Source organism: Gouania willdenowi, chromosome 16, assembly GCF_900634775.1.
Source record: "Gouania willdenowi chromosome 16, fGouWil2.1, whole genome shotgun sequence".
Classification (NCBI taxonomy): Eukaryota; Metazoa; Chordata; class Actinopteri; order Blenniiformes; family Gobiesocidae; genus Gouania; species Gouania willdenowi.
Genome location: NC_041059.1, coordinates 16,882,951 through 16,906,061, shown reverse-complemented (window position 1 = coordinate 16,906,061; position 23,111 = coordinate 16,882,951). Strand labels below are relative to the sequence as shown.

At 38.4% G+C, this 23,111-nt stretch overlaps 2 protein-coding genes and 1 long non-coding RNA gene across 7 annotated transcripts; 2 read left to right on the top strand and 1 right to left on the bottom strand.

Moving 5' to 3' along the window:
• Positions 1–1,369: 1,369 nt before the first annotated feature.
• hacl1 (2-hydroxyacyl-CoA lyase 1) lies at positions 1,370–9,736 on the top strand. Its single transcript, XM_028470396.1, has 17 exons — positions 1,370–1,504; positions 1,744–1,848; positions 1,945–1,985; positions 3,285–3,365; positions 3,433–3,505; positions 3,582–3,659; positions 4,187–4,281; positions 4,358–4,470; positions 4,560–4,695; positions 5,329–5,434; positions 5,512–5,595; positions 5,730–5,831; positions 5,953–6,107; positions 7,085–7,243; positions 7,316–7,423; positions 7,561–7,747; positions 9,510–9,736. The coding sequence occupies exons 1-17, from the start codon at positions 1,454–1,456 to the stop codon at positions 9,540–9,542; spliced, it is 1,707 nt and encodes a 568-aa protein (XP_028326197.1). The 5' UTR covers positions 1,370–1,453; the 3' UTR covers positions 9,543–9,736.
• Positions 5,961–11,381, bottom strand: LOC114477790 (uncharacterized). Of its 2 annotated transcripts, none has more exons than XR_003675772.1 (3): positions 11,247–11,381; positions 7,584–7,724; positions 5,961–6,093 (listed from the first exon to the last, which is right to left on the bottom strand). It is a non-coding gene; the product is annotated as an uncharacterized LOC114477790 (long non-coding RNA). The 2 variants fall into 2 exon arrangements; XR_003675773.1 differs by having other exon boundaries at positions 7,584–7,728; positions 11,247–11,374.
• On the top strand, positions 10,212–22,665 carry colq (collagen-like tail subunit (single strand of homotrimer) of asymmetric acetylcholinesterase). Of its 4 annotated transcripts, none has more exons than XM_028470398.1 (17): positions 10,218–10,802; positions 11,184–11,326; positions 12,969–13,076; positions 14,402–14,446; positions 14,605–14,631; positions 15,271–15,342; positions 15,515–15,577; positions 15,674–15,700; positions 15,963–16,007; positions 16,241–16,276; positions 16,352–16,432; positions 16,957–17,053; positions 17,466–17,596; positions 17,761–17,880; positions 19,755–19,896; positions 19,976–20,078; positions 20,684–20,863. In XM_028470398.1, the coding sequence occupies exons 1-17, from the start codon at positions 10,706–10,708 to the stop codon at positions 20,751–20,753; spliced, it is 1,407 nt and encodes a 468-aa protein (XP_028326199.1). In that variant the 5' UTR covers positions 10,218–10,705; the 3' UTR covers positions 20,754–20,863. The 4 variants fall into 4 exon arrangements, with proteins under 4 accessions (XP_028326200.1, XP_028326199.1, XP_028326198.1 ...); XM_028470397.1 differs by having other exon boundaries at positions 11,184–11,389; XM_028470400.1 differs by having other exon boundaries at positions 10,220–10,802; positions 11,280–11,389.
• The last annotated feature ends 446 nt before the right edge of the window (positions 22,666–23,111 follow it).

The following is a 23,111-nucleotide window of genomic DNA, read 5'->3' as shown; positions in this document are numbered from 1 at the left end:
GCTTTGTTTGCTTTAAGCTCCAATAGAACAGAAACCACTTGATCTCTCCGTGATTCAGAAATCTCCAGTTTTTGTATGTTGAAAGATCCTTTCAACTGGAATTGTGTACAATATATCTGCTAGCAGAGTGGATGGAGATCTGTCTTATCTCTGAGTTTTCTTGAAGAGGAATGAAACTAGCATGTATATAAAGATTATGGCTGTGAATTCCAAGAAATTATCTCAGTCCTGAGATTGCTGTATATTTTGAGAGTAATAAAAAAACGAGTTATTTAATACCGAATTTGAGTCATTCGTACAGTACAGGTGTGTTTAAAACTGAAAAATGTTTGATAATCAAATGATTGTTTCCTCTATGACAGCAGTGGTTTCCAGTTTTTCTCAGTCGCTCTGCTGCTTTTGGGAACAGTTTTTAAAAAAAAAAGTTACGTGCATACCTTATGTAGATAAAGGCTTTTGTTTTGTAAAAGTAACAATCTGCCAAATTAACCTCGCCGCAAATTGCACATGCGCAAAACAACTGAAATTAACTTGAAGTGGAATAAAGTGTTAACTGTTAACAAGAAAGAGGAATTATTTAATTCAGATTTAACAACAGAATAAACCAGCTACCTAATTTGGAATTGAATTTATTTAGGAAATAAATTAGCATTAGGAATTAAGTGTTTACAAGGTCAGGGTAAAGAGGATTTACCTTTTATTTCACTTTAAAGCTCCCATGTAAACGTGGCCATTCATTGTTGCGTTTTTAGAGGGTAACTTGCTGCTATGTAATTGTAGGCCTCATTGTGTGGCTATTGTGGTGCCAATGCATTTTATTTTTGATGTGTAGGCCTTCATGAATAATTTCAAGCAACATATCCATTCGTTGAGTCAGTGTTTGGTCTTTCAGGCCGAAAGTGTAATTTGGCACCCTGAGGTCTCGCTTGAAAAAATGTTACAGAAAACTATTAATAATCAGCATCTTCAAGGAAACTTACTGTACCTAAAAGAGCAGAAACAATCAGGCATTGTGTCTTACACAAACATGTAATTATGATTTTTATTTGGCCAAACAATTTATCAGTGTTCAACTTTACTAACTCATAATTATGACTTTGCTACTCATAATTATGACTACCTATCTCATAATTATGACTTTCCTTGGTGATTTTTTATTTTTTTTTTAGTAGCGGAAACGGGCTTCCATAGAGGTCATATATTTAGTACTATTAGAATAAAAAAAAAAAAAGATTTATTTATTTTTAATTAAAAAATAAATAAATAAATAAATAAATAAATAATTAAAGTGGAAGAAAGTGGAAAAGACGAGTCATCGTGAGGGACTCTTTTGATTGGCTTGGAACTCGGAAGTAAGTGCGAAAGGGGCGTGGTCAGGAACAGAAACATAGCAACGACACTTTTCTTCTGTGTTTCAGGACAATATCTTAGCGTTCGACGTCCAAACAGAGTCATGGACGAAGTGACGGGAGCTGAGCTCATTGCTGAGTCTCTTAGGGCTCAGGTAAGAACTTTTAAAATAACGTAACTCTGCAAAATACAGAACTGGGGAAACTGCTTTAAACCTTTTATACAAATCCATGTGTTGTTGTCCTCTAAGGACCGTGTCAAAGTTCAGTTGTTGCGATCCTACACCTCATAATACTGTGTAGTTCATGCTTTTAATGTGTCACTTTGTTGTCTTTGTTCCTTATCTAAATGCATGTCAATGTGTAGCTGTTAATGTGACATGTGTGTGTGCAGAAAGTGGAGTATATGTTCGGTATCGTCGGTGTTCCAGTCATTGAAGTGGCCATGGCTGCTCAGGCTGCTGGGATCAAGTATTTGGGAATGCGCAACGAACAAGCGGTGAAATATGAATAATTACATTTTAAGACCGAAGCTTAATAATGTGATGTTATTACATTATTATATATTCTAATGCACTTCTATGTCTCTTCCCAGGCTTGCTATGCAGCATCTGCCATCGGTTACCTGACTGGAAGGTAAAGACCTGTGGATGTCACTGACGTAAATTTATAGGCCGTATGAATAGAGTGTAAGTCTATTCATACGCAGCGCCCCTCATTGGCCAGTTTAGGTGACGTGATAGATGCACCACGTGACTTAAAGTTCCGTCAGTTTTATTTTAGCTCATATTTATTTTTAGCTACGCCGCTAACCCTTTTATTTTAGCCCTAACGCTAACCTTATCCCTAACCCAGGAAATACCTTAAAATGTTTTTTTTTTTTTTTTTTTTTTTGTATATGTATTTTTAACCCTGATCCAGAAAATACCCTAAAATGTTTTTTTTATTTTTTGTATATGTATTTTTATAGGTGGAATTTGCTGTGTTAAATATGTTTGAATGAAAAATAATAATCAAAACAATAATCAAGCTTAGAGTTTTTCATTTAATGTCATTTGTGCTGTCAGGTAAATAAAAATTTGTGTAAATCAGTTTAATAAATATGTAAATACTTTGATTTACTTGAAAATGGTCTAATGATAAAGTCCAGTCTCCATATTTCCTGTCGGAGAGATTAAAAATTGAAATGTGCATGGCCAAAAAAGTCAAATCCATGATACAATATAGTTTCACAGCTAAAGGCAACACCATCTCTACTGCACTTATTAAAGCATATTTGTGGTGAATATATGGGTGTAGACCAGACTGTCACAACTGGTGGCCCGGGGGCCACATGTGACCCCCGGGCCTCAGTCTAATTTCCCCCAAAAATTGTAATTCAAGAAGTTTGAAGGAATAAGAAGCCCAACATAATGCACAAAGTACACAAAAACACACATTTATAAAACATAAATTGACAACAAAGACAGACACAACAAACAAAATGACTATAAAAACAACATATTACAGAATAGATCCAAGACACTCAAACTGTTTAACAAAATTCCACAAATTGACAGGAAAATGTAGAAAACAACAACAATATTGAAACTGACCCCAAAAAACGCACAAATGCACAACAAAAATGCAGAAAAAATGACAGAAAATTTCACTAAATTACACCAAAAACACACAAAATGACTAAAAACATACAAAACATAACCATAAAGACAATAAATGAAAAAAACCCTTTTCCCTGATTAGTCATTATTCTAAATGCTGATATGAATATTGATCACGTGGCTCTTGGATCAGAAACAATCACGTTTGTGGCCCCTGCTATGATAGAGTTGCCCATCCCTGGTGTAGACCATCATTGCTTGGTTAAATATAGGTAAAATAAAATAATTGAATAGAAATAAATAAATCTTTAGTGTTCTTGTGTCTTGAACCCAGACCAGGTGCCTGTCTGGTGGTGTCTGGACCTGGGCTAATCCATGCTCTGGGAGGAATGGCCAATGCCAATGAAAACTGCTGGTATGACTCCATTAATGACCTCATCCTCGTCATCTCTGCTCACATTGTTCCTGTTGTCACACCAAAGGCCGGTGGTTGTTATTGGAGGATCCTCGGATCGCAACCAGGAAACTACGGGTGCTTTTCAGGAGTTTCCTCAGGTAATGGTTTGCATCAAAAAAAATTTTGGCTGTGATAATTTAGCTTGATTACATTATTGTTGTTGTTTGTTGCTAGGTGGAAGCATGTCGGCTTTACAGCAAGTTCTCTGCCAGGCCAAGCAGTCTGGAAGCTATCCCTTCAGTGATTGAGAAAGTAACTTAACAATCCTGCTCAACAATTCCTATGTATTCATTAGACATTGGCAATATATTGAGATTTAAGACACATCTTAAATCTCAATGTATTGAGATTTTTCTATAACAATATATTTTTTTATTTTATAGCTCATTTTCTCAACACTTCTCAGAACAGCATGAAAAGCAGTTTGATAGATTTTTGAGTGCATCCTAATCCAACCTTTCCCCCAAACAAGCCACGCTACAGAACTCACTCACACATGCTGTCCCTTACGGGAGAAAAAGCCCAAATTGGCACATATTGTGCAGCTGTTTGTTAATAAATGTGCCTGTGTGACATTTTGCAACAGGAAATTTAACCCAGAATTGTCTTTCCTGTAACACTTTTTTGCAAATATCAAAATTAATATAATATATTGCCATTTTGAGAAAAAGGATTGAGATATGATTTTTTTTCCTCCATATTGTCCAGCACTAGTATTCATGATTGATATTTGATGACACTAACACTAAAGTGATTGAACACATTGCGTGTCTCTTTAGGCTGTCCGCACAAGCATATATGGGCGTCCAGGTGCTTGTTATGTAGATATTGCTGGAGACATGGTGAATGCTAAAGTGAACAGAAGCCAAGTCAGGTCTGCTGGTGAACTAAGATTCGTCTGTGATGTGTCATGTGATCAAACATGTAAAAGCAGCATGTCTTGCCTTCAGAGAAGCATCCTGTTGTCCTCCTCCACCTGTGAGTGTGGCTCATCCCAGTGACATCACAGAAGCCATTTCTGTCCTAAAAGCAGCAAAAAACCCCTTAGTCATCATTGGCAAAGGTGAGACATACAGGTATTTCCTATGTCTGTTTGTTTTATAAAGATGAAGATCTAAAGTGCTGATGACAGAAATGTTTTTGTGAATGAAGGTGCAGCCTATGGCAGAGCAGAGAATGTGCTGAGAGACTTTGTGGAGACCAGTGGTCTGCCCTTCCTGCCCACTCCAATGGGTAAAGGTGTCCTACCTGATGATCATCCCAACTGTGTGGCAGCTGCCCGCTCAAGGTCAGAGACACTGAGTTACTGAGTTACGTTTGTTTTGTTCGTTTGGCACAGATTTAAAAATATACCTCTAAATCTGCAGAGGAAAAAAGTCTTACACATACAGGAGGTTAGGGTAGATTGAATTACTAGTTTCACTTTTTATTAGGGACACATTTAGGGAGTATTCTAAGGTTAAAATCCTGTCTTTTTTTTAAGCTTTGTAAATAAATATAAAAAGTCTTACATCCAGTATCTAAAACACATCTAAAACATGCAGGACATGGGCTCATTAGCACAATAGTTACACATTTGCCTCTTCTTGGCAATCTCGATACGATTGTTTTATTTTGCTAAGAGTGATTGCGGCATTCACACGTTTCCAAACGAATTGATTCTATGGAGAAAACACTAAGACAACTCTTATTATTCTTTATTCTTTGTCTCAAACTTCACAACAGAAGCAGCATGAAAACAAAACATTGAATACATACTGTATATTCTGATCACTATCTAGCAAAATTACAAATAAGAAAGGGATTTAACACAAATTGTACATGTGTATCCTTCAGTTTGAGAAGGATTTCTGATTTCTGATTGTTTTTATTGTTTTCTATTATATGTATTTCATCCTGGTGCTTGTGTTTTTCCTCTCAGAGCTCTCCTTCAGGCTGACACCATACTTCTGCTTGGAGCAAGGCTCAATTGGATTCTACACTTTGGTCTACCTCCTAGATTTAGCTCTAATGTCAAGATAATCCAGGTATTTCATTGACTAAAATAAAGCTCCCTGTCTGCAGAGACATGTAAAAACATGACAGGTTAGCGCTGTGTGCGCAGGTCGACCTTTGTCCTGAGGAGATGGGTAACAACGTGCGTCCGGCCGTGGCTCTACTTGGAGACATCAATGCCATTGTCACTCAGGTACGTCATTGCCAGCACTGGTCACAGTCTTTGGACAGTAGTCTGATTTTCCTTTGCCCAGAAAAGGAGAGCATCTCATGTGTGAGGTTCTGTTTCCATTTAACAAAGTTCTTCTTATTTTACTTTTCTGCCAGCTTTTCACATGTGTCCAAAAAGATGGCTGGAAATTTCCCTCTGGTGCACATTGGTGGAGTTCCCTGAAGGAAAAGATTTTATTGAATGCAAATATGACACAGGTATTTCACCATTGAATCACTCAAAGCCCATGTCACTTTATTAATAACAATTATTTTAGAAATTCTTGTGCATTTTTTCCCTTAAAAACTTAACTTTTTCTTCTTGGTTTTTCCTTATCAGGCACTTGCTCTTGAGGAATCGGTTCCCATGAACTACTACACGGTGTTTAACCACGTCTCCCAGCTGCTGCCGAAGGACTGCGTCATTGTTAGCGAAGGAGCCAACACCATGGACATCGGACGGACAATGCTGCATAATTACCTGCCCAGACACAGGTGAGACAAAGATTTAGAAAACACAAGCAACGGTGCACTCTAAACTGCATGTGCTGCAGATTTTTGTCTATGTAGCAGTTCAGTTAATTGTGGGACTAGTTGGTGGAAAAGTTGCTTTTGATAAGTAGTTGATGCAAATTTTAATGGTACGGTAAATGTTCAGACCCCTTTAAAATTTATCTTGACAGAAAAATCCAGAAATGTAGAAATTTTTGCAAATTTATTAAAAAAGAAAAACTGAAATATCACTGGTCATAAGTATAAGTAACTGTACCGTACTACAGTATGGTACAATTCAGTTTTTACTTAGATTTTGTATTAAAAAATAAATAAATGAGGAAGCCATTTTATTTATTTGTTTCAGTGAACTTAAATAGACTTATACACTTTTTTTATATAATAGAAATAATTGCTTGAACTTTTTCAACCAATATTTGTGTCAATTTATTTGATTTTTACAGCAAATAAATATCGGTTTTAAATATCAGTTTTCGGTATCGGTTTCTTTGATTACTAATAATCTGTATTGTATCGGACCTGGGCCTAACAAAATAAAAGCATATTGGTTGATTCTCATTGTATATGTGACTGTAATGATTATTATTATGCCTTGTGGCATCAATTCAGTTTTATGTCCTCAGAGAAAACTCTGAGGGTAAATAGAAAGAAACAGACTGAGTTATATTCATTGTTTTAGACTGATTTTGTTTAATAATTTTGCTGGTAATGGTTGAAATTTGAGCACATTATCCATCAAACGTTTGGAAACTCGCAGAAAAACATGAACTGTGAACTAAATTAGGCTCATCCAGTAAAATATTACTACATTTTCCAGAGCTTTTACAAACAAAGTATGAGCAGATACTTCACCAGATACAGACAGGTTGTGAAGCAAAATGTGAAAGCTTTAATTGTGAAGGGACCCTTGGCTTCATCTGATAATTATTGTCAGACAGTGGTTGATGACGTATGTGCAGGTTGGACGCTGGCACCTTTGGGACGATGGGTGTTGGACTTGGTTTTGCCATAGCAGCAGCCGCTGTGGAGAAGTGTGAGAACAGAGGCAGACGAGTGGTCTGTGTGGAAGGAGACAGTGCCTTTGGGTTTTCAGGGATGGAGGTGGAGACCATGTGTAGGTGGGTCATTGATTGCTACTCCAAACCTAGATCCATCCAACGTTATCTTACAATGTCCCTGTTTGGTTACAGGTATAAGCTACCTGTGATCATCATTGTGGTCAATAACAACGGAATATACAGTGGAATGGATCCAGAGACGTGGAAAGAAATGGCACAAATGGGAGACCTGACCACAATGTAAGTCCTAGGTTTTTACATTTTGACCTTTTTACTTGGATGGAGTGGTACAACCATCATATAATCCAACCATAACATAACAAATGTGATATTTTCAGGCTAAAGAAAATGTATTGCATCCCCTTATCTCCCGTTAGAGCCCCTCCGGTGTCCCTCCTACCTGAGGCGCGCTACGATGAGGTCATGAGTGCGTTTGGAGGACGAGGTTTCCTGGTGAGGACGGTGACGGAGCTGCGTAGTGCCTTAGAGCTCAGTCTGAGTGATTGGGAGAAACCATGTCTCCTCAATGTGCTCATTGATCCTTCCTCAGACAGAAAGAAACAGGTAAGTGTGACTTTCATGATTATATTGATATAATATCGTATGAGTACTTTCTAAACGAATGTATGCTGCACACGGCAACTGAAAACATGAAGGAAGAATGTGTGTCATGGCTGTAAAGGCCAGTCCATCAATGAACTTGCCTCAATTCCATGAAAAGGTCAAGTTAATGATGGTTGATGATGATGTCAAAATATTAGATGCATCAGATACTGAGAACATGGTTTTCTAGTCCAGGATCCAAAGAGACATGTCACTTTACAACACATACAGTATATGCAAGGCCTTAAGATAATCACTGACAATATACGATATATTTTAATAATTTTTTTCCCAATTCATTTTTTATTTATTTTATTCAATTGTAGAATACTGTAGATATTATGTAGAAGGTTCAAATTTATGTAACCAACTGCTTAATAATGAATGGGTCAGTTTTTCTCATACCTACTGTTACTGACTATTGTTCTCTGTTTGAGTAACATCACTTGATCAAGCCTTTTTCTAACATTCCACATGACAAAATAAGTCATTATTTTTTATTAAAGAAAAGAGAGAGAGAGAAAAAAAAAAGACAAAGTATGTATGATTCATACTGATATCGGTATCGGCCGATACGCAAGGCTGCAATAGCGCTATCATATCGGAAATGAAAAAGTTGTCTCAGGACAGTTAGGATTAGTGAAAAGTTGTGCCAGCTCAGACATTTTTTAGTTTTTAATTTGTCAAATTATTAAATACAGTTGTTAAAGATTGAGTTTTAATTTGAATAATAATTTAAACACCAGTAAAAAAATCAGTCATTATCAATCAAACTAGACATTTCAGGTGAAACCATTTAAACTCCAGGAGACCCCAAATGGGATCCCGACCCCAAGGTTAAAAAACACTGGCTTGGCCCTACGTCTGCTGTTCACGGCTGCAGCATCCTCTGCAGCCGTGAACAGCAACAAGACAGAGGGATTTGATGGAGCTCAGTTCGTCATAGTAACCAACATGTTAAGGCTTTGATTCTAGAAAATAAATCTATATTATTGTGAAAAGTGAAGCAACGATGAATCCCAATTCTGCTACTCTTGCTGTGGAACAGTGAACTTCACAATGACTGACTTTGACTGTGACACTGGTGAAGCTCAGTGTTTACTTTGCTCCTGTCCCATCCTTGTAGGGCCCACAGAGGGACATGCCTCACAGAGCACTAATCCTACCCCTCCAGGTGCAACACAGAACTGTTGTCTTCCCCTCACAATCCCTCCATCTCGTACCAACCTGACCTTTCTATTTGTGGGCTCCCATAATTAGAAAGCTTGGCCCACTGTGTTTATTTGAACGTATCTACGCAACCTCATGCAGACACGGTTGAAGGTTGGATCCAGGACTTTTATCCGTGGAGTCAGGCTCTGTTTACAATCCACTGTGGCCAAAAGGAAAGATTATTGAGCTAATAATCGATAAAAATAATTAGTTAACCTGCTAGCAATGGGTTTGTCAGTGGTATCTTATTTATGTTACTCTCTTCCTGTTGGTAATTAGACAATCAGCAACAAAACGTGTCCAAACTCAAGGCATCTGTGTTGGATCTGCAAAGCTTGCATTACCACCTTTGTTTTATGGAGAACTTTCACCTACAACTAAATATCAGCTGAAAAATAGAAATAAAAGTAGTTTTTTTTTAAGATTTTGTTTTCATTTATACTAACTATGACAACTACAACAACCCATTATAATTCATTATGAATTCTGTGTTGTCTATTTTCTTTTCCAGGAGTTTCCGTGGCTCACACGCTCCAACCTGTAGATCTTACGCCTCCTCCTACACAACAACATTTAACCATCTGTGATGGTCTCATCTTTTGTAATGATTGATATTCAATAACTATGCATTGCTCATTCAAAATTATTTTAAAGTTTTCTGACATTTTTGACAATTAAGATCACTCTTGTTAATGTTGTCTTGATTGTTTATCCAATAAAATGTAGTTTAATTTCAAATAGCCTCTTTTTTAAGTTTAATTAGTTAAAATCTTCATGATCTCTGCCTCCTGCGGTTAATCTTTATGTGGAGTAATGTGTAATCTCAGTCACATTCGCTCTTATCGTCATTTTCACAAGCATTCCAAACAGCAGTAGATGTTATGTCAAAATATTTAAAAAATAATTCCAGCAAGTTAATTTTGTCTTCTTTTTTTTTTTTTTTTTTAAATATATGTTAATTTTTTCAGGATTTTTTTTTATTATTTTTTTTTTTATCGTCTCACATGTTTTGACTGTCATCTGTCAGCAATCACCTCTGAGGAAGACTGGCAGATGACAGTCAAAACATGTCAGGAGATAATAAAAAAAAATTCCTGTGATCAGGAGAAGTTTTTACATATATGTTAAGGTTTTGTTTAGTCAAACAAGGTTTTTCAGGTATTTTTTAATCTCCTGACATGTTTCGACTGTCATCTGTCAGTCTTCTTCAGAGGTGATTGCTGGCAGATGATAGTCGAAACATGTCAGGTGGTCAAAAATTTCTGAAAAAACAAAACCTTAACATATATGTAAAAAAAAAACACTTTTCCTGATTTATGTTTCAGTCTTTACAAATGTCAGCGTGAGCTCCATTGATTTATGTATGAATCCTTAATCAGACATATGAATGGTTGAAGATTGATCGAGCCTCACTGAGAGTTTCTCCCTCTGTGAGATTGGTAAGTCATCTCCTGAAAGAGTGGAAACAACAAAAGACACCCCCTACTGTAGTAGAGCTCTAATATTGGCACCAGAAGCAGCTGGCGGGCTGTCTCCTGTAATTTTAGCACACACTGATGCAGAGGAAAGATTTAATGGGTATTGGTCGGTGTAAAGGAGACAGAGCAGAGGGAGTGAAGAGGGGAGGGGAGCAGAGGGAGAGAACAAGGCAGCGCTCGAGGACCTGCTGTGGATCAGAAATAAAGTCGGTGAACTGTCAGGAGCAACATGACTCTTCTAACCCTTGGACTGTATCTGCCACTGTGCTTTTGTTTTGGCCTGGTTCACTCCTCCATTCTGGACAGCTTTGCTTCATACCCTGCAGGTATACGAGTATTGTAATCCTGAACGTGTGTGTGTGTGTGCTGTAGAAATAAGTAACGAAAGGCTTTAAAATCCATGTGAGACTCATTGTGAGGCTTGTTTTTATTTTTCATGTTGCCAGTAAGGAGCACCACAAATGTCGCTATTAATAGCAGTAGCAGCTTTCCTTCAGTGAGAGCCTCAGACACTTTACACTGTGTCCAGCTACAGAACTTCTCCTGGGTTGGTGTCTTGATTTGATAGTTTGCACCTGTTTTCTTGTCCCTCGTGCAGCCTGTAAGGGCTTTGATTCTGATCCGCCATGTCTTTTTTTTATGCTATAGCATGAGGTTTGTCCTCTGGCAGAGATGCACGATCACGTGTCTGTTTTTATGTTAATGAGGGAATGTCAGTCCAGTGTTGCAGAGATGGGAGAAAACAACCTGTGCTGTGTGTCTTCTCCTACCTGTGGCGTTGGACGGTTTCATCGTGAGCACAGCTCTGAGATCCCAGGAGCAGCAGAGGAGATTCAACCCGTGCTGTTTAGTGAGTCCGCCTCCACCTCCACTCTTTCCTCCACCCCCTTCACTTTGGCGTCGCCACGCTCATGTGAGTTTAAGTCATGTGACATTCTATGTTGGAATATCTGAGTACTATGTTCCAAACGTTACGTCACTGCCTTTTGACCCACGAAAGACCTTGTCCTAATATGATCTAATGGTGGGAAAACACTCTAGACAAAAACACTGAGAGAGTGCAAACCTACACAAAGCTCCAAATATCCTCGTTGCCAGATATTTGCAGTTATCTGGATCAACCATGATCGAAGAAATTTTGGTAGCGCTTTACTTGAAGTTTTATACATAAATGCTGACTTAACGCTGTCATTATTATGACATGACTCCTGTCAGTAGCATGAATAAGCTGTCAACCCTTGCCAGAGCCAGGCCCCTAGAATAAAATATTCAGACACTTCCTCCCAAAATACGACTCTGCCTTGGTTTAACTCAGTGATCTGCAACCTGTGGCTCTGGAGCCTAATGTGGCTCTTTGACTCTTATACAATGGCTCCCTATAGCTTTAAAAAAAAAAAAAAAAGCTATTAAAATACATTTTTTACACAGGCTATCAATGATTAATGACAAACAAAATCAAGATATAACAATTTGTTAACCTTAAATCAAATCACGTTGTGCAATGACTCAGCACCTTCCTACTTCACGTCCTGCAACATCTACAGACCATTAACTTTCCCTTGCACCTGTGGCTAACCTTAAGTTTTAAATCCCTGGTAAGATGATAATGTGCCGTTTAAATGTGCATGCTTTGTGTGAGGCAAGAAATTAGCAGTTAGCATGTGTTGATCACATGATCATGTTATCAAATTCAAGTTACTTTTTTTTATTATCCTTTTTTGTTATTCCATAAGAAAGATCTAACAAAAAAAACATGTCTATCCCTACATAGGCCTACCTAAACCCACAAGATCCCTCCACCTAACCCAAAAAATGCCAACATAACTCCAAAGGTGTCATAGTTTATATAAAGGTGTAAAAATTTAGCGAACTACACTTATTGACAGCTTCATGACAGCCTTCATGACACCTTATTAATGCTAATGACAGCGTAATGTCAGCTTTATGTCTAAAACTTCAAGTAAAGTGTTTCGATCTCATATTTATTTTGATCATTAATAACACAGTAGGTCCAAATGTATGGGGACCCCGTCATTTTTAGAAATATGATGATGAAATATGTAATCTAGAGCCAGTGTGGATGAAACAAAGTGAGGTAATTAAGGATAACTCGACATAACTGAGTGAATTTTCGTAAAGATTGATTGATTGCAAACCGAGAAATGAATTCCTGAAATTTCGCCTATGATGAGAGAGGGATGTTTTTATTTTTAAACTGATCCAGAATCAGTATATTGATCCAAATCCCCTACGATATTCAATGAAATCTATAATAGCGTACGGTCTATCTTTGCATGGTTAACAAACAAATAAACAGCGGTGAAAATTTAACTCATTGGTGGAGGTAATTACGTTATTCGTGTTAAATATTTATTGGCTCAGAAGAAGGCAAAATCTGATTTATAATACAATTAATTATATTTCTATTGAGTAGAGCTCGTCAGTGCATAGTAAACAGCTTGAAAGCCTAAAGTTTGTTTTTTTGTTCTTAGATTGAAGGAACTTCCCAACACGGAGGCGACTCTGAGGAGGAGAATAAAGACAAAGGTTCTTCCTGTGTCCGAGGTCCTCCAGGACCTTCTGGCCCCGCTGGACCTCAGGTACACACCATACTCACCTAAAGCATCGCTCTCATCCCACTTTTTGGCCATATTCTGCTGATGTCAGTGCATCACGTGTTTGGAGGAATTTGTGCACCAGCGACATATCCCTCCCGTCTTCCCTCCAACTTGTTAGTTCCTGTCGTCCAGAAGATGGGGATTTCTCCGGCCCATGCAACACGGCAGCTCATTAACGCTCTACATTTAGCTTGGACACAAATAGCCTTTTTCCACTGGCTGCCAATGTGCCACACATCATTCTCAGAAACAGTGCAAAGCGCGGTTGGTTGGAACGGCAAACTGTGCCGCGTAAATTCCAGGGATAACCAACACATACATGTGTCCATGCGTTTGTATTCTCTGCTGCTGGAAGATGCTTTGGACATTTTTGGCTCAGTGGGAGTGCAATGTTTTGTTGGTGACATGCTTTTTTAACCACTGAATACTAAGAGTGTCACAACAAGCTATAACATACTTTTTTAATCAATAAAAGCCTCTCAGCTTTTAAATGAATCTGCTGTCGTAGGCTCTTATAATTTTCACGCTAACGGAACTGATGCTAGCGATTGTAGTCTTAAATATAACTTTTATAGCTTCTAATACTGTCAAATATACTCATCACTAGTGTTGAAATAACTGATGCATCCTTGTCCATTTATTTTTGTGTAATCATTACAGTCTGGAATGATGTCATCAGGATCATTGAGATTAAGTTCATTTAAATTAACCTGATCAAAACCTAATCAATAAACCTGCTCATACATCTTCATAGTATAACTTATCTACCTTTTAATTAGAGCTTGCACATGGTTTTAAATTACATTTTTGTTGAATTATTGTTTTGTTTCCTCAGAGGGGGTAAAAACTAATATTTTTCTTTAATAAAAAAATGAATTAAAAAATAAATAAATGTGGAAAACACGGAATTTGGAAAAAATAAAATAGAATTATAAAAAATTATATCAGTGGTATGTCAGTGTTAGAGTGGGTCGTCCAATAACTGAAGAGTTGGGGGTTCGAATCCCACTCTAGCCAAGTCATTGCCGTTGTGTCCTTGGGCAAGGCCCTTTACCCACATTGCCTAGTATTAATGTGGTGTGTTGGTGGTGGTCGGAGGGATCGATGGCGCACTATGGCAACCTCTCTTCTGTCAGCTTGCACCAGGGCCACTGTGGCTTCAATCGTAGCTTGCCTCCACTTTGTGTGGAGTGAAAGAATAATGCACATCAATGTAAAGCGCTTTGAGTGTATAATTATTATTATTATAACATTGTGTACAGGCGATGAAGCTGAACATGGCTTGTTAACATTTTGGTGTCTGTTAGGGTTCACCGGGCATTCCTGGGATTGAAGGACCCAAAGGAGAAAGGGTGAGCCTTATAAAGCACCTGTCATTTTAAATCCTGCTCATTTCATAGGCTGAAGTTGAATTAACCTGTTGCCTATGACAACAGCTACAATGAAATGCCCTCAGGAAGTGTGATAAATAACAGCTGTCCTTATCTCCACTTGCACATCCTGTTTTCAGGGAGAGCTGGGAAGACCTGGGCAAAAGGTGAGAATCTCCATTAATTATTCTCTATTCTGGGCTAAGTGAATTTTCTCAGAGAGGAGATGTAATGCTCTGCCTGCTATCAGAGCAACGCTTTGACATGAGACAGAGCAGGCACACAGACAGGATGTGAGGGGATGCTGAGGTAGGATGTTCATAGACGGACCGCACCGTGCTGCTGGTGTCTCAGTGACACCAGGGGAGCAGCTTTCCTTCTATCGTCAGCATCAGTGAGCCCCAGGTTCCATTATGCTTCCTGCTTTACTGGAAGCTCAGGGCACAGTTTTTGATGAGCACAGGTGGAGGGGAGCAGCTTCCTCAGCGATGGGTGACTCTGGCCACCCATAGGGAGAGCCTCACAAGCCTGAAGTCTGACTGAGCAGCTTTGCAGCACCGCAGTGCAATTTTGCTTAGTGCTTCAGCCAGGTCATTAATCTTTTTATTTCCCACAAGCACAGAGTCCTGTTCTATATATACAGCCCATCATTTAATTAAAGAGAGCAAAGTGACAGGGCTCGTTAAAGCCATTTTCCTTCGACATGTGCGGCAGTGCGTGTGATGTATGCCGAAGTGAGCTGACTGGCAGCTAATGCAGCAAATCCACCACTTAGATTTGCCTTTTTGTGATGATGTTGCTCTTAGGGTCGGACGGGGCCTCCTGGACTTCCTGGGAAGCAGGGACCAGTGGGATGGCAGGGACCGAGTGGGGCCAAAGTGAGTAGGTCAGGTATTTAAATGCATTTCACATAGAAGGAAGGAGGAGCAGTGAGTTGTTACCAAGAAATTCTCAACAAAAGAGTTTGAAAAAAGTGTTTTAGGTTATAATTGAACATAAAACTCAGTCATGTGCAGTTTAAAGAGTTCTTGTTCTCTGTGTGTGTGTCAGGGTGAGAAAGGTGACATGGGACTAATGGGTCTGCCTGGAGCCAGAGGACCGATCGGGTCAAGGGTACGAAATCCATCTTGTTACATCCATTTAAGATTCAAACGGTATTGAAAATGTTATGAATTCTGTGCTTTTTATTGTTCCTATTATTAATTTCAGGGTTTACCTGGTTATAAAGGAGAAAAGGTTTGTGAATATGTCTTTTATTGAAACATTTACCAATAAACATCAGCCTGTAAATGCTCATCTTTTCTTCTTCTTCTTTTTCTTTTTCTTTTTCTTTTTCTTTTTCTTCTTTTTCTTCTTTTTCTTCTTTTTCTTTTTCTTCTTTTTCTTCTTTTTCTTCTTTTTCTTCTTTTTCTTCTTTTTCTTTTTCTTCTTTTTTTCTTTTTTCTTCTTTTTCTTTTTCTTCTTTTTCTTTTTCTTCTTTTTCTTCTTCTTCTTTCAGGGATCACGAGGTGATCGTGGTGAGAACGGAATAAAAGGAGACAAGGTGTGCAATGTGGATCAATATTTCTGTCAATAGAATTATTGATTATGTTTCAGGACTTGTGATTTCAGGGATGCATCTTTCTACTTTTATTTACCCTTGTTTTATTTCTTGTTTGATATGCCATTAATGTTTAATCGTTTTATTCTGTCTGATTTAATATTTGGGTGGAACATTAATGAAGAATCGTCAGTGAAATGTAAGAGATGACACAAATACAATATATTTCTCTACAGGGTGCAATGGGTTTCCCGGGAATGCTCGGTCAAAAAGTGAGTAAACACGATTGTATTTGTTTGCAGAGCAAACATATGAACTCATATGTTTTGTTGCGTGTTATTTTGTAGGGTGAAAAGGGTCCAAAAGGAGAACCTGGAATGTCAGGAAACAGAGGACCCGCCGGCCGGCCTGGAAAGAGAGGCAAACAGGTGGGAGAGAGTGGGAATGGGAAAAATACTAGATAATATTCATCTGAAAAAAAGATTCTCAGTTAAAAATAAATACAGGAAGATTAAAATTAAATGGTGACATAACCGCTTGAAAGTGCAATGTTTTTTCTATCCAACGATGTTTAGAATAAATATATTCTTTACCTTTGTTGCATCACTCACTCCCTGCTAGAGGTTTCAGTTTGCCACAAAAGAAGGAGAAAATGTGCTCTACTGTAATAGATTTATTCATATCTGATACCAAACTCTTACATTTTTTTAGGAGATGAAATTTAAATGTTGGACATTTTTCTTCATTTGGGTTAGCTGGATTTAGGGTCCTGAAGGCAAACCAGATATTAAAGAATTTTAAACTTTGCTGCGAAATTATTGTATTCTCATAATGTTTTTATGTCTTAAGAAACAGAAATAATGAGGAGGAACAGAATACACTAAATCTGGCTTTAATCTAATACTCAATCCTGGTTACACTGCCATAACTCCCTGTTCTGTGTCTTTTCCAGGGCATTAAAGGAGACACTGGAGTTATCGGTCCAATGGGACCAGCAGGACCACAGGGATCTCCTGGCCACCCGGGTCCTCCTGGTTTACCTGCCACAGGTGAATTGAAGATACCTCATTGGCGCTAATGTGAGAAGAGAGAGAAGAGAAAAGGCCTTAGTCAGCAAAGAGACACTTTAGAGCAGAGGAGAGAGCAGCAGGCTTATTTAGCATCACAGAAACTCTATCACTCCAGTTGAAACAAGAAACACATGGGATGATGTCATATGGCTAAATAGATTCACAGATATTATGTCACCGTCTGGTTGACGCGGCTTTTTCTAATTTTGCTCACGTTTCTGCCTGTTGGTCAATACTCATTCATGTTTTGCTTCTTTATTACAGTACTTTTACCAAAGCTTACCTCCACTCTCTAGGCGTGCAGTACTTTCTCACTTTGCAGTGAGCAATCATTCTCTTCCAGTATGTTCATTTGTTTTTTCAAAGCATTTTCCTGTGTTTCGTTGCTCAGGGCTTTACATGGTGGGAACTAAAGGTTCACGGGGTCCTCCGGGGCCTCCTGGAAAGTGTAGCTGCGGCTCTCTCAGCGGTTATTCCTTTGATGACTATCAGTCAACAGGAAACCATCCTAAAGTTCCAGTGGTGAGAACGACTGTTGGACACGAGCATAACAAAAAATCATATATCTGAAATAGTGTTTATTTATGGTGTTTTAGTTGCTACTTGACTACTTTAGGAAGCTTTGATATAAACGTTTTTAGTGTATCAAATGTGTAAACATGATGGTAACATGATTGTTTTCTTAGATTTTTGTTGTGAGCAGTGAGGAAGAGCTGCAACGCCTTCACATGGACAACGCTCTTGCATTCCGGAAAGACCAGAGATCTCTCTATTTCAAAGACAATGACGGCTGGCTTCCAATCCAGGTATTACTGCATGAGCTAAAAATCCTCTTCTACTCAAAAAAAATCGATTTCACGATTTATCGCGATTTTTGGGTGTCAATTTTAAATCAATTTTTTATTTTATTTTAAAAAAAACAATAAAATTCCATATTTTTCTTATTGTATTTTTCATATTTTCGTGGACATTGCTGGAGACATTGTCACATCCAAACTACTGGGCTTGTTGACCAGCTCCTGTTCCTACATAAAAACCTTGAAAATTGTGCCACTTCCGCACCTCCACTCTGGTAGATGGCGCCGTAGAGCCACTTTGCTGTGCCATTTCTGTAGTCGAGGCAATCACAGTGTCAGAAGCGGAATGACTCAAATCCCAAACAACATGGCTAACAAAATAACAACGCCTCCACAGTACAAAGCTGACGTTTGGAAGTACTTTGGCTTCCAACTTAAAGGGAGTAAAGACGAGTTTGATAAGGACAACGCCGTCTGTGAGATTTGCCTCACTCTCGTCAAATATTGTGGGAACACGACTAACTTACGAACTCACCTAGCAAGACATCATGCAGAAAAACAGCCGCATCTTTACGTTTCATTTTGATATTAACTGGGTAGAATATCACAATATATCGCGATATCTTGATATTGTATCGTGACCCAAGTATTGTAATACGAATCGTATTGCAACGTTCTTGCCAATACTCACCCCTACTCACACCAGGGTTGGGGTCAATTGTCATAGTAATCAAGTAATTGGTAATTAATTACAACTGCGATGTAATTATAATTGTATTTGTAACAGTTCTTTGGCTTACACATACATAATTATTAAAATATGATTCATATCAAGTTTTCCCACTACCTGTCACTTCTCTTGAGGATCATTTACCATTTTTGACAGAAAAAAAGCTCACACGCCCACACCAAAAATGTTATTAATACCAATATTTTTATGGATAAGGAAACCTAACAAGGTAACCAAGAGATGAAAAAGAAATTAGATGATAGTTAATATTTTTTAGTGTATTTTACAGCTGATTTAAGACTTGGGTCAAACTGACCCTTTATCATAAGAGATGCTAAGAGAAAGCTTTAATGGGGTTATTTATTTAAAATTTGGTAATTGTGATTATGTGAAATTTAACTTTAGTAATTGGGAATATAATTGTATGTGACTTTCAGGGAGAAGTTATAATTGTAATTGGAAATAAAGCTGGTCACCTTAATTGTAATTGAACATAGATAATTAAAGACGTGATTGTTATTGAAAGATGTAATTGACCCCAAGAGGTGAAAGTAACTGATTTCAACCACTCATGTGACTGTAACTGAGTTGCTTTTATGGGTACTTGTACTTTTTTGAGTGTATTTCTAATTCAGTCATTTTACTTGTACTTGAATACATTTTAAAAGAAATAATTTTGACAAACCTTTTATTTTGTACAGATGCCTTTGTGGAAAATAAAAAAGTTCCATTTGTGTAAGATTTCATCTCTTTATTAAGTTTATACATGAGATGTTTATTATATAGTCATATTGTGGGCGCCGCAAATGGCTGCTCCGGTGTGTTGATGTGTCTCCTTTCACTGCAACTACCTAGTCAAATTCCTCGTATTGTTCTAAACTGTACCTGGTCAATAAAGCTCTTCTGATTCTGATTCTGATTCTGATATGCGACAGAAACGTGGCAAGATTTATTACCAAAAATGGGGGGTGAATTAACGAGTTACTTTTACTTTGAGTACTTGTACTTGTACTTGTACTTGTACTTGAGTACAATTTCAATTAAGTAACAGTAGTTCTACTTGAGTAGGGTATATCAGTACTCTTTAGAACCCAACCCTGGCTCACACTGACATTTACATGAACTTTTCTTTCTCTTATATGTTTCTTTCTAGGCGTTTCCATTCCAGTTGACTTCGTTCCAGTCCATGGAAAACGCACCTGATGACGAAGGTTACTGTGGTGACGGCATCGTGCAGATCACCAGTGGAGAGGAGTGTGACGACAGAAACCGAGTGGTCACGGACGGCTGCGTCAGTAAGTCATGTGCTGAATACTTCCTTTGTTTTCATTCACAGCTCACACGCGTCACATGACCCTTGTTCCCCAACTGCAGAGTGTAAACACGCCTACTGTGGAGACGGATACCGCCACGAGGGGGCCGAGGAGTGCGATGGAAAAGACTTTGGATATCAGACGTGTAACTCGTACCTTCCAGGGTAAGCGCGCTAAATATCAGCTGTAACTCGGGTCAATTACATTTTTCAGTTACAATTACGTTTTCCATGATCCATGTTATATTACAAATAAATTACGATTACAGTGACCCACAGTTTTTTCAATTATAATGATTTTTTATTCTCAGAAAGTCAATTACAATTACTAAAGTGTAAATACAAATGATGAGCCTAAAATAAATAAATAACCTAATAAAAGTTAACCTTCTTCTTGTGTTAGCTCTCTGTTAGCATCTTTTATGATAACGGGTCCTAAATCAGCCGTAAAATACACAAAAACAAATATCTATCATCTAATTTATTTCCTATCTATTGGTTACTTTGTTAGGCTTCCTAATCAATGAAAATATAGGTTTTACTATTTTTGGTGTGGGAGTCTGAGCTATTGTTGTGTCAGTACCTCTCGATTTAATTATTACTTTTTTTTTTTTTAAGTTAAAATGTTGGAAAGCTTTATATGAAACACATTTTAATAATTGCTATCTACATATGTGTAGAACTGTAACATGTTGGTTACCCAGTTTTGCATTAAATTACAATTGACAATTTTTATAGAATTTTCAAGGTTCTTTGTCTGTTGTTTGTAGGTCATACGGGCGCCTCAAGTGCACACCCTACTGTGTTATTGACTCAACAAATTGCAAGTACTTTACTTGAGGCGGAGCCAAGACGGAGCAGCGGGAGGATCCCCTGCGTGTGGTTTGCTTGACACATAAAAGGAATGTTTTTATTTTATGCAAAAAAAAAAAAAAAAAAAAAAAAAAAAACATGCGCGGGACTCCAATGGCAAAGGCAGCCAATGATTCAACGATGAAATTATAGCGAAAACGCGCACACACACACACACACACACGTATACGTATGTATAACTGATTTGTACTGCCTCTGAGATGACACAGCTCCCCCAGAATCATAGACTCTCTCTCAGTGAAGGTGAAAATCCACCGACAGCTGCACTCCGTCTTAACAAGCAGGATTTGGACCGGCCTTGTCCCTATGCCTGACTGGACCAGAACCAGCCCCAGAATGCAACAGCTGTGTGACAACCATGGAGGGGGTGAGGGGGGGGGGAGTGCCAGGCTGATCTTGGACTAATCTTGACTCGGTCGCTGTTGAGAAAAAAAAGAAGCAGTCGGACACCCGGAGCCGTAGATCCAGGTGTCACAGCCAGTGGGAATGATGGTGCCCAGCATATGCACGAGGCTGGGATCAGGATCTCCATGACAGCAGCTGTCACAGTTTGAGCATGAGAGCTATCGATTTACCTATTAGTGACACAGCTTTGGTGCTGTATGTTCACACAAAGGGGTTCTGATGTAAAGTCAGATTTACTTAGCCAGAGTTTCAGAGGTTATCTACATCAGGGCTTCTCAACTGGTCTCACCCTGGGACCCACATTTTGCCACGGTCATTAACTTGCGACCCACTTTTTTTTTTTTTTAGAATTCAACCAACCAAAATTCATTTTCCAAAAATGTGTTGAAAACACACATAACAAACATAAATCTACATATGCTTGTCAAAAAAAGTCCAACATGAGAGACATTAAGTATTTATTTACTTTTGACCAGCTGTCCGCGACCCACCAGTTGAGAATCACTGCTCTACATTGTCCTGTGGTTGTGCTCGTGTTTGGCACGGACATTCAGTCATTCAACATTTCACCAATCCCAAATTTCCTCAGGAACAAACAGGTAACGTAGCTTCACACAGCACCTGTCATTCATATCCATCTTCGATTTCTTTGTATGATAAACCGCTGTGAATGTTCTTGTACTCTATTGAGCCGCAAAAAGCTTCAAGTCGGTGACAGTGTGTAGTCCTGTTAGAATTCAGTCCTCACTTTGTGCTCGAGCTAGAAACGACTGTATACGTGCGTAGGCTTGAAACTGTTAGAATTCTTACATTTTTCTCACTGCACAGGAACAGCTGGACTGGTCTGTAGCTGCTAGAAAGGAGAGGAGTTCAAATTCCAGCCTGTTGTTAGTGCGGTCATTACAGTATTTATACCTCTTTATCCAGTCTTTCTGTCTTACACTACGTAGAAGCACCAGAGAAACTCAACAATAAACTTAACTGTGCAAATGACTGTTCCGGTATAAGCTGACATTTTCCATAAGCTGCTGTGAGCGTGGCCACGATCACACCGTTTCTAAACCAAACTTAGATGTAGTCAGGTATAATGAAGCTGTAAAGACTGTTGTTGGTATGTTGTGGCCAGTGCTGTACTTGTTTTGTAAAATGTGCATTCATCAGCATAGCAGGTTGTCTTAAGCAATGTCAATAACGTGCTGTAAAGTACTGTAGCTGAGCGCGACGGTGACGGACGTCAAAGTGATGAAACTGTGTCGTGCTGCAGCTGAAATACATGTGGGAGTCGTTGGGTGTCGTGTCTGTGCTGCTGTGCCTCTATATCCTCCACTGTATAACGCATACGATTGAAGGACGCATGTTGTTGATGCATTGTAAAGATTCGTCAAGTATTGTACGCTCTGTTTTTAATATGATTTTTACTGTAGCTGTGACGATTTTTCAAAGAATGTGAATAAAGTTGATTTAAAAGTGAAAACATACAGTGTGGCGGCAGCTTTGTGTGATGTGCTGCGAGAAAGTGGGTGAAAAGCTGACAATGATGGAGATGCTATTGATGTTCTAACTCTAGAAACCACAAAAGATAACTATCGGGTGCAGAAGACGCTGTCAGTGAATCCTTTCAACGCTGTCTATAAAAGCTAGCAGACCACACAATAGAATCAATTCTATAATATCTTTTTTTAGACTTTTCTTCTGTCTGAATAACAGAGCTGAGTGTTTTAGGCTGGATTTGTCTGTGTAACTGTGTAATAAGTTGTACATTCTTTATCTCATTTACAGCCCAACTATTTGTTAGCAATCAAGAAAAAGCTGACCTTAGCGTATTTGTTCACAGTTCCTAAACATAGTTGTGAAATTGTGCTAAGTGTAGCTAATTATTCTTGCTAACCTGTAATGAAATACCTTCAACCAAATCTAACA

Bases quoted from the DNA above. Each gene is read 5' to 3' on its own strand.
- hacl1 (XM_028470396.1), top strand. From the start codon at position 1,454: ATGGACGAAGTGACGGGAGCTGAGCTCATTGCTGAGTCTCTTAGGGCT. The intron at 1,986-3,284 runs GTAAAGACCTGT...TCTTGAACCCAG, and splicing joins ATCGGTTACCTGACTGGAAG to ACCAGGTGCCTGTCTGGTGG. The intron at 3,506-3,581 runs GTAATGGTTTGC...GTTTGTTGCTAG, and splicing joins CTTTTCAGGAGTTTCCTCAG to GTGGAAGCATGTCGGCTTTA.
- colq (XM_028470397.1), top strand. From the start codon at position 10,706: ATGACTCTTCTAACCCTTGGACTGTATCTGCCACTGTGCTTTTGTTTT. The intron at 14,447-14,604 runs GTGAGCCTTATA...TCCTGTTTTCAG, and splicing joins AAGGACCCAAAGGAGAAAGG to GGAGAGCTGGGAAGACCTGG. The intron at 17,597-17,760 runs GTGAGAACGACT...TTGTTTTCTTAG, and splicing joins ACCATCCTAAAGTTCCAGTG to ATTTTTGTTGTGAGCAGTGA.